This window comes from Lytechinus variegatus, chromosome 2, assembly GCF_018143015.1.
Source record: "Lytechinus variegatus isolate NC3 chromosome 2, Lvar_3.0, whole genome shotgun sequence".
NCBI lineage: Eukaryota > Metazoa > Echinodermata > Echinoidea > Temnopleuroida > Toxopneustidae > Lytechinus > Lytechinus variegatus.
This window is the reverse complement of record NC_054741.1, coordinates 821691-833347: the sequence shown is the minus strand read 5'-3', so window position 1 is coordinate 833347 and position 11657 is coordinate 821691. Positions and strand designations below refer to the sequence as shown.

General features: G+C 35.3%; 1 protein-coding gene across 1 annotated transcript; it reads left to right on the top strand.

The window, feature by feature from the left end:
• The first annotated feature begins 1520 nt into the window (after positions 1 to 1520).
• Positions 1521 to 2838, top strand: LOC121409356 (medium-wave-sensitive opsin 1-like). The gene has a single exon (XM_041601292.1). It carries the CDS (start codon positions 1667 to 1669, stop codon positions 2810 to 2812), a length of 1146 nt encoding a protein of 381 aa, XP_041457226.1. The 5' UTR covers positions 1521 to 1666; the 3' UTR covers positions 2813 to 2838.
• Positions 2839 to 11657: the final 8819 nt, after the last annotated feature.

The following is an 11657-nucleotide window of genomic DNA, read 5'->3' as shown; positions in this document are numbered from 1 at the left end:
GCAGTCTCATCGTCGATAATAAGTAATAAATCACAGCCAATTTGCACCATCCATCTAATTGGTACCCATCAATCAATTGCCCCCCCCCCCCCCTGTATGTCGGCACGGTCAGGTTGTTTGCTCCTAAAGCAGCGGCAGCATCTCATGTTCAAGACGATTTCGAATCAGGCACTCATCAGTGCTCATGCGCAGATCGTCACTTACCGCCAGCCACCATCTGTTGACGTTGTCATGCACGAAGGAGCTCATTTATAAATCGTTTGATGAAGGAAAGTCCTTGATAAAATAAGATGCTGAGATTATTTCTGTTCTCAGTCGGTTTTACACCTCATCAGAACATTTAGTTCGGATACCTGCTGGAAAAACTTCGATCAAAATTTCACCTGCAGGATCTATCAGCAGTATTGATGCTTTAGAAAAACTCTGATCTATTGTATAAAAAAGTGCAAAAAAAGGCAGTGCACAAATAGAAAATACGAATAAATTATGTATATGCAATTGACCCGTTTGGGTGACTGTGAGACACCAATGATTATTTTGAAATAAGCGAAAATCTGGAAATTTCGTTCTTCATGATAAGAAGTTTAATCCCGTTGAGTTCGATGGAGGCTCCAAAAAACGCGCAGAAGTCGCTAAATTGATATTGGATATAGAAATGGAGACAAGCCCTGTATGACTTTAGAAAATGGTGGTGCACTACTTGGCTAACTAAGCTTCGATCGAGAAGCTGAATCCCATAAAGGACAAAATTCGGCAAAGGATTGTAATTTATTGGATGAATATGAAAACTTTAGCGATTCAAAGTGTTATTTTTGTTAAATATCCAACCGTTTTGTGTTTTTGCTTGATATCATCAGGAATATTTAACATCGATTGAAACCGTGAGCACGACCACCGGTTAGGTTATTAGAACCGAAGTCAGTGGATACGAAATGTGACTTTGGTTGATATAGAGAAAGGAGATTTAGCTGAGATAATGCCTTCGTTTCAAGCAATAATCATTGAATTGATTTAATAAATTGATTGAATTATACCATCGCTTGGCTTGTTATCAACCAAATAATTCATAGGCTTCGTTAAACGCATGATGCACCCATATTCTGGCAATCATTAGCCATACCAATTAAAAATCTCCATCAGTGCCCAGAGATCATTCGTGTTTGTCGTTGTTTGAATGTTGATTGAATTCATCAAAGCAGTGGATTGATGCAGACATTACCCATAATTTGCGTCGACAGTCAGGAAATCGACTATATAATTGTTTGCTTTAAAGGAAGTCGTCCGATGGCAATTGTAGACAAGCTGCCACTCTCTTGTTTTAGGTCAACAGTATTGACCAGATGACTGATGATCTGATATGTGGTATATGATACTTTTGATAGTTCAAACAATTTTATGTGGGAAGTCATAATACTATCGAAGTATGAAACTTAGTTCTACCTAATATCTAAGGTCGATAGTACTTGATTCGTGGAACATCTTTTTTTTCGAGAGTACCTGTTTCAATCAATTGGTAACTATAGCGATCGGATCTTTCCTTCACTGTGTTCAAACAATGCTTATAGAATACATCGAATGATTCAGAACTATCCTCTTTACAAATGACAGCTTAATAAATAAAAGTAATTTTGTCGCTTTCGCTATCATATTGCATCTTTTCTTCAGCATGGCAGGGTATTCATCAAACTCGACTGAAATAATGTGCCCTCCAGACGCCATCGCAAATCTTACTTATAAACACGGTGTCGCAGAATCCCTTGGATACTCAAGATCGGAGTTGATCTATACCGCCGTTTTTCTGCCCCTTTTAAGTTTCATCGGCATCGTCGCCAACAGCGCATTCCTATTCGTCGTCCACCGTGTTCCGACGATGAAAACGATCACAAACGTTTACCTCGTCAACGTCTCCATCGCAGATATCCTCTTCCTTGCGACTATTGTGACGTACAAGGTTATTAAACTTGCGACGTCAGTGGTGGTCAATGACGTCTCTGGGCTCGGTGCAGCGCTTTCTATCATTCTCTTTACAACTGCTAACGTCATGCGATTCGCTTCGCTTGGTTTCATATCCGCGGTTACGTGGGAACGTTTCTGCGCCGTGTGCCGACCTCATTCTCGACGTTCGACGAGCACCTATGCGATCATTATCTCGATCACCATCTGGACGATAGCATCCGTGCTGTCAGCAACGATCATCCCGGCATACGGGAAGTACATAACAATCTGCATGGTGTGGCCAAAGGGGGAACAGTTTGCAGATTGGCCAAGTGAGATCGTTGTCGTCGGTCAGGTTGCTCCTTGGGCTGGGATGTACAGCAACGTCGTCCAGACATTTCCATTCTTCATCACCTTTGTTGTTAACATCTACTTCTACGTCCGCATCATCCGTGGGCTCGACGCTACCATGATGTCCCGTACGTGGGACGGACGGAGGAGCGAATCGGACGCGGCGCTCCGTGGGCAAACCGTCCGCATGCTGGTTGTAAATGGAGTCGCGTACTTCCTCTGCCTCGCGCTCTTCCAGTTCCTATCCCTCTACAAAACCCTTCTCATTCTCACAAAGATTCAGCCCGTCCTGACCCCAAGACAAGGGAAGATCCTCCTTGATGTCGCTCGCACCCTGGAGTACATGAACTCGGTGATCAACCCCGTGATCTATACGGTGATGAGCAGGCGTTACAAAGAAGCATTCAAGACTGCATTCAGTAAGAAGAAACATCCGACCAAGGCATCTAGGTCCAGGACTTTGAGTAATTCAACTCCTGTCACTACTACGCATTTTCTAAGCAGAAATCGGGATACTTCGCTTTGATGGAGTTTATATTCCTTCAAATATCATCAAAATGGAAACCTTATAGTCTTTGACTTTCCTCGAGAAATGTTCTGATTTCAATCGGAATGTAATTATAACAGAATTATGATTAAAAGTTCCAGAAAGGTGCAACCAAGCAAAAATAACATTGATCTGTAAACTTGCAAATAGAAAGGGAAATGGCATTTGTAGGCATATTTGATACAACATAAGCGGTAGATTTTTGTATCCTATACACATAAAATAGTACATAGTAACTCATCAGAAAACGCGACAAGAAGTTGTTAAAAAACTTCTAAGTTTATTTACTTTTAAAATCATTAGTCCAATTGAGCATTAGTACAATAATTATGGCTGATATATAGGCACACATGAATATGCATGCGTTCAAAAGTAAAAGTTATCATTATTTTAAACCATTATTTTAAAGAATGTCAACGTTCACTACGCAAAACTAATACCATAATGAAGATCAATCAAATTAAAATGGCAAAGTCAGTCTTGGGGAAAATGACTCGCAGCAGCCAAATATGATACGTTATTACCAATGACAAACAATTCAATTCAAATAAAACATTTATTTTCTTCCATTTCAGTACATTTTTTCATAACATAAATTCATACATAAATCAATATGTTATATAAACAAAATATATATATATATAAATATGTACATATTAGGTTTAAGGAAGAAGGCGTATACCCTAAAAGCTGAGGCTTGTGGCGGGATACGCCTGTAGACAAAAATACAATACACAATACCAAGAAAAAGGGCAGAGAAAAGAAAAAAGAAAACAAAGAAAATGAAAGTGAACAAGAGAGGGAGACGTGAGCGGGGAGGCGGGCATGACTTACGAAATAAAATAGAATGCTCAACAAAATATCAGTGGGGGCAAAGTATAAATGCCGCAACAACAATTGTCCATGGTTCATGTTAGAAGTCAAAGAAAACGTAAGAAGGGAAATATTTATATATATAACGACAGAAGCATTTTTTTTTCATTTTATATTTAAAGCTGATTGTCGACAAAGATTTTTTTATGTAATCCGGAATTTCATTCCATATTTTTGGGCCAGTATAACGAATGTTGTGTTGGAAGATTATTTTTCTATGTTTGGGAATGAATATTTGATTATTTGAACGGGTATCAAAATGATGTATGTTGGAAACATGTGTAAATGAATCACGAAATTTTTGTGGAATTTGAGAATTTAAACATCTGTAGAGAAAATGACATTGTTGAAGTTTGTTGATGTCTTCTAGTTTCAACAATTTTAGGGAATGAAACAAATTCGTGGTATTTGCTGGTGGTATACTGACGTCTGGAGAAATAATACGTACAATTTTATTTTGAAGGGAACATAATTTTTTAAGATGGGTTTGATATGTGTTAGCCCAGACTAAATTACAGTAATAAAAATATGGCAGGATTAAAGAGCAATACAATGTACGTAATACAGTATTAGGCAAGTAAAAACTAAGACGATATATTATTCCAATATTTTTTGCAACTTTGTTCTCAATTTCATTTATGTGATGTATCCATGTTAAATTACTATCAATGATAACGCCAAGAAACCTAGTATTTTCAACTCTGGGAATTATTTGATTGTTAAGCTTCACCACTACATGATTAAGATCAATACGCTTTGTGGAGTTACGGAATATAATGTAGTTGCATTTCTTATAGTTAATGGTAAGCTTGTTCGCACAAAACCATTTACAAACATTTGTTAGTTCAGTATTTACAGTTTCACATAAGTGATAAAGATTTTTATCAGAATAAACAATATTGGTATCGTCAGCATACATAATAAAGGAAAGGAGATTTGACGAACGATAAATGTCATTAATAAATAAAATAAACAAAAGTGGGCCAAGTAATGACCCTTGCGGTACTCCACATTCAATTGTCATAAGTTCAGACTGAATGGAGTTATAAATGGTGCATTGTTTACGATTTGAGAGGTAACTAGAAAAAAGGTCGAGGGCAGTTCCACGAATACCATAGTTATCTAGTTTTGATAAAAGTATTTTATGATTAATAGTGTCAAACGCTTTTGACAAGTCAATAAATATCCCTATTGCAAATGAGTCGTGCTCAAAGGAGTCAATTACTGTATTTGTTAATTCAAGAAGAGCTAGTTCTGTTGAGTGGTCACTACGAAATCCGTATTGAGATTCAAAAAGACACTTGTTATTTTCAAGAAAACTATACGCCCTTTTATAAATGATCTTTTCCAATATTTTAGAAAAAACAGAAAGCACTGATATGGGCCTATAATTACCAATTTGCTCTTTGTCACCAGTTTTAAATATTGGAGAAACTCGAGCAACTTTCATTTTGTCAGGAAATACCCCAGAGGTTAACGATAAATTGAATATATGACATAAAGGTTCGCTTATTAGTTCGATTACAAGTTTAACAATCTTAGGTGAGCATTCATCAAGACCCGGAGTTTTGTTGTTATCGAAACGCATGACAATGTTACATATTTCACGTTGGCTTACTGGATTTAAAAACAAAGATTTTGAATTTGGTTCAGATAGATAAGTTCTGAAATCTGTATCATTTTGAGGAGTGATATTGGCTAACTTTGGGCCTATTTCAACGAAAAAATTATTAAAAGTATTTGCTATTTGGTACGGGTCTGTCGACCGACCTTCATCACAAACTATAGTGTTGGAGGTTGATTTTCTTCTTTTATTTAATATTGACTTGATCATTTGCCATGTACGGTTTATATTATTTTTGTATTCTTCAAATTTGGATTTATAATAATGTTTTTTAGCCTGCCGTTTCAAATAGTTCACTTGTTTAAGAGAATCCTTGTATTGACTTTCATTTCTAACTGTTGGTTTATGGATATATTTTTTATATAGATTGTTTTTATGTCGAATAGATTGAAGCAAACCATCGGTCATCCAACATTTCAGTTTAATTTTCTTACTGGGTGTTTTTTTTAATGGAAAATTGTTATTATACAATGTAGTAAATTTAGTTATGAATATGTCATATGATTGATTAGCATCCTGCATATTAAAAATTTCGTCCCAATTTGAATTTTCGATTTGATTTTTAAATTTCGCAATATTTTGTGTTGTAAAAGATCTACGGAGTACGTTATGACTTGCCGATTTAGTTTTACTAACATTCATGTAAGTTACATGAAATATTGGCAAGTGATCTGACACGTCAGAGTATATCACTCCAGCTTTAGTATCTAAGTCAAATTGATTTGTCAGAAAATTATCTAAAAGGGTGGCACTTGTCTTAGTAATTCTTGTGGGCCTGTGAATTATAGGGAGAAAAAAATTACTGAAAAGACAGTTCACAAAGTTCTTAGATTGAGAATTTGAGTTGTGTTTTAAAATATCTATGTTTAAGTCGCCCGTCAAAAATACCCTTTTATTTTCCCTGGAAAGACGGATCAAAAGGCTATCAAACTCCTCAATAAATGAATTAACGTCCAACGATGGGGCTCTATACAAGGTTCCTACAATTATATTTTTCCCTGAGCACTGTTCCAGTTCGATGAATAAAGAATCGCACGTTGCTTCGCTTAAATTAAGGTCAGTGCGTACTAAGAAATTAAAAGAATCATGAATATACATTCCAACTCCACCACCTCTGGAATATTTCCTATTATTGCAAACGAACGAGTAGTTAGGCATATAAACAAGAGGACTTTCGAATCTTAGCCAGGTTTCGGATATGGCAATTATATCAAATGTAAATTTCAAAGAGTTAAGACAGCTTGAAATGTCATCAAAAGAATTCAAAAGACTTCTAGCATTAAAGTGAATGCTTGAAAATTTACCGCCGCTCGGGACACCAATATTTTCAAAGTTTGCATTAAATTCTTCATAACAATAGTACCGAGAGTCATTTGAACTCTCAGTATAGAACTGGAAGTCCGGGTCAACATCGTCATTTGGGACAATGCTTTCATGTGCTAAAAAAGGATCAAAATGTAAATGAGAAATTCTATCAAAATTGTCTTCTAAGCGTTCATCAGCCGATATTACGTCATCGAGCTCGTTATCATTCAACTGGTTGAAAGGAAATAAGTGTTCAAGACAGTGTTTACAACAAGAAAAATATTCGTTCCAGTCATGGCTCCGACACATTTGCTTACACATGTAACAATATATTCGATTATGTACTAGGTCACTAGATTCATGTATAGGTTCACTCGTCATCGAAGTAAAAATTCGTCGCTTTATCATGTAGGAATTTCAATCCAGACTGATACCTAATTTGACAAATGTCATTAAAGTACATTAGGTTATATGCTTTGTGTATTGTAGTTTTGGCTATGGGAAAGATAACAAAACATGTGCAAATTGTTGTTGCAAATTGAATGAGTACAAACAAAATGAATACATACTGAACGTCAATTGAACGTCGTTTGATATAAACGGGAGAGTCATGCCCACAAAAAAGTTGGAGAAAGAAAATAAAGTTGGCAGAAAAGGAAATATGTGAAGAATAAATTGCCCTTGTAATTAAGCTTATTTTGTACAAAATTATACACATCATGGGTATAAAACCGATATAAAAATCCATCACATAACCACTATAAGGAGCCAATTTTAAGGCAAAAAATAATTAAGTGGATGCGTCTGCATCAATACGCAATATTATTCAAATAAATTGTTTGGATGCTATCATATCTTTTTTCTTTATATACACATTTGTATAGTAAAAATGAATACAATAAATCAGATTTTTTTAAATGCATTATCCACAGTCTTGTCACAAATAGAACTGAGTTATTGAGAAATTAAGAATAGTTGGACAAGATAAACTTCAGACAATCAAAACTATTAATATAAAAAAATTAAATAAAAAGGCGAGACTTTCTGCATACACCATAGTTTGATGATTTTTTTTTATAAAGACAATGAGACAATTATAAAACGCAAATACCTTATGCAGTTTTCTTTGCATAATCTTTTTACGAAACTAATATGTGCATCCATATTCTCTAAACAAGTGAATTGCTTAAAAAAATGAAAGTGCAACGTTGCAATATAGACAAACATTTCATATTCTCGAAAAAATGTGATAAAGAAACTTCATCAAACAGTAAAATAATCCTTCAGTAGATTCTTGTTTTATTTTATTTTGTATTTTAATATGTTTATAGCTCAAAGTTGCACATCTGAGCAAAGAAGAGAAGAAAAAAAAAATCATCAAACTCCGTTTTGTCAGGTGTGTTGTAACATAAGCCTTTATATATTGTAAAAAAAAAACATATTTCAAAAACTCATTATGCCTCAAGAACAATGATCTAAGAATATATGGAAATACATGTATGAAACAGTCAATTGAATATTATTAATTAAAAAGAATTGATATGTATTAAGAAAAAAAAGAAATTAAGAGAACCTAAAATCCATGGTGTGGGATGTAGATGCCCAATAAAATCTTGAAAATGGGAATGCTAGGTTTTTGGTATAAAAAATGTTAACATTTTCATTCAAAGTGGTGTAACAATTTTTATTTTTTACATCTCTAAGACAGGGCACACATTGTAGATACAATATCTCACCATCTAGAATCAAAGCCTACATATTCAAGACATCCTCAATCTCATTCCTAACATGACAAATTAAGGCCAATGTGCATCACTCCAACGTGTCCAAGGATAGGTTTGTAGAAATAGAGATTTCACCAAAAGTTTCCAGTTGATATTCAAAATTTGCAGAAAAAAAAATCAAATCAGGCTACAGATTTTCATTAGCAAAATCATTATTTCAGTTTGATTACTGTCCATGCTGTCTGAATGCATCTGAGAGGCAAGTAATAAACATGTCCGTTTATGGATAGGCCTATTATGTTACTATTATTTCAATATAAATTTAAATCTGCAGCACTGAAATGAAAATGGTGGATTCAAACATGTTAGACTAATAGGCATGTGATGTGACTGCAGTGAAAAACCTATATGGCCTATGGAAGAATTATATTTACATTGAGTCAAATTTTGTTTAAATGTAAGGAATATTTGGGTATAATTTCTTAGACGTTTCCTTCATAAAAACCAGGTGGAAAAATGCATTTAAACTTAGTAACATACATCATGGTAACATACATCTGAGGTAATTATCAAGATACAGAAAATTCATGTCAAGGATTGACCTCAACAAGAGGTATTATTCAATGTAATTGCCCATGGACATGATGGAGCTGACGTATCAATCAATAAAAAAGACCTTAATTTAAAAAAAAATACCTATTAAGAGACAGTAAAGAGAGCATAAGCAATGACCTTATATGGTACATGTTAAATCTTTCATTGATTATCAATAATACAAGGCATAGTATACATGCATATCATAAAAGGATCATAATTATAGGGCAGGGCCCACGCTCTCTGTTACTGATCTTTTATACATACTGTACATTATCGGACCTAACTGAATAAAGGTTAGATTGAAAATACTTCAATTCAAATTACAAGTAGGCAATTGACAGCCTGACTGATATTGATATCATGAATTGCTAGAATGCAGCTACTAGCAACAGACTATTGAAATTATGTTGTTGATAAATTTCATTAGGTCAAGTGTTCAACATGTTCAATGCAAGGAATATTTAGACGCCTACATCAGTAACAGCAAAAAATTATACAAGATTCAATATTGGAATCAAATTTATATAGGCCCTTGCTAAAAGGTACACCTACTGAAGTGAAGTAAATGAAAGAAATTGAGTTCTCATTCATGTGTATAAAATAGGTTGGTTAAAAACAAGCTTCATAGAATGTTAAATAATTATGATAGTCTAATAAGCAAAGCCAATGAGATATGGCTTAGCTTTTAAATAAAAGAATCTCAATTTGATACACATGCCTCAAAGCGTGGACCTACCATGTTCAAATGAAAACAAATACTATTGACAACTAACGTCAATGTGAGTCAATGGTGATGTATAACTTAAAAAGAAAATCAACAGCAAGGTGTATTGTGTAAAGGATGTTGATTTACCAAGCAAAATGTTGTATCAAAACTTACAAAATACACGAGTGATACATAATCATCATAAATTAGTGTCAACATCCAAAATAGACCTGGCCACTGGCAGGGGGGATGTCTGAGTCTAAGGTATATTAATATATATTTAAAAATGCCAATATATAGAAATATAAAGTATGTCAACTCTGAGCTTGTTTCGCTTACTTTGATTTATATCTATTACTTATTTAGAAGGTATGAAGGAAGAGTTTTCTCACTACGTTCATGGTTTTACCCTGTTAAAGAATTGGGTTATTGAATTGAAAAAGAAAACAAAGGTGTATTCATTGGAAAAGACTGACTCAACTCCTGCAATTAAAAAAAAAAAAAAATCATGACCTTTGACAATCCCGTATTTGTGGCAGATCAGGAATCCAACGAATAAATGCAATTCTAATAGCTTGAGGATTGTAATAAACACACTATCATGCATACCATGGTTCAAATATTTTGCTTTAATCAATAAGCAATATGCCATAAGCCTGTATACATCTCCTGTGTTCAGATATTTAGTTTACATAACATCCTATGATATGAAAAGACTCATCAAAATATAGGCCAAATGTTTTAAAATTATCACTTGATAAGTTCGGATGAGACTTAGATTGATGGCAAAAGGCATTCCAAGAGCACCAAATGCACTGGTATTGAAAATAACGCAAAAGCACTTATTATGAACCAAAGGTATGTAAAGTTAGGGTTCATATTAATTGGCAAAGAGTCATGACAGAGCAAAGAAAATACCACCATGGTACAGTTTATGCTCTGTAAGCATGGTAAGTAATATTTCATACATTCTTTGTAAAGAGTCATACGGAATATGAAAATAGAGTAAAATACGTTAATCGGAGAGAAAGCGTGACTTCTCACCAGTTGCTTAGACAATTGCCATCATGGAACATTTTTGTACGGTAACTTATAGTTTATATACATTTGTAGATGGACTGCACACACGGCATAATGGTGAGTAAAATGCAATAGTGATTGAAGACATAGATTTCTCACCAGTTTCACGGAGTTTACTCTGTGTATATGTCCCACGGAGCTGCGGCTTTACCCTTGTCCCGTGTTTCTAGTTGAAGCTTTGTACCGATGAGGCGAACTCTGGTAGATTTACCCTTGTCTTTCCGTAGTGAATAAGCCAATTTCTCAAGATGAAATCGCTTGGCCTTGAGATGTGGGGGGAGATCCGTGCGGATAGTGAAGCCAGGACGAGAATTTTTGTCGCGAACCTTGCTCTCGAAAGCTTGTAGGACTTCGTCGCGGTCAAACATTGATCCAAACCTAGCAATTATCGGGTCCGGCGTTTGGCGTTCTTGGCTGCCTCCTGGGTAGGGCCTGCGTGGGAGTTGATGCGCGTTCACAAAATACATTGCATTCACCTTCTCTTGAGAGAATCCTAGCGTAGAAATGGCGACGCGAACATCATGTACAGCATTCTTGGATGTCTTAGGCGCTCCGGGCGTTGATTTGATTCCGTAGAACAGCAAGTTGAGTTTCCGCTCATGTATTTCAAGACTAGTAATTGCATCTGTTAGCTTGGTCTCTGACTCATGGGCGTTCTCATCCATTTTAGGTAGCACCACATTCTCCAAATGCGCGATTCTCGCCGACGTATCCTCTGCAAATTTTTGAAGATCCGTGGTAGTTTTTCGTACAGCTCCTATTTCTGCTCTCAAGTTAGAAATCCCTTCATTCATAACATTCAATTTCTCCATGATTTTATTCATTGACCCGTCAAAGTCGTTACGTAGCTTATCAATGGACTCCTCTGTTGCATACTCACGACGGCCACTTTGTTCGTTGGTTTCATCGTCGGAA

Bases quoted from the DNA above. Each gene is read 5' to 3' on its own strand.
- LOC121409356 (XM_041601292.1), top strand. From the start codon at position 1,667: ATGGCAGGGTATTCATCAAACTCGACTGAAATAATGTGCCCTCCAGAC.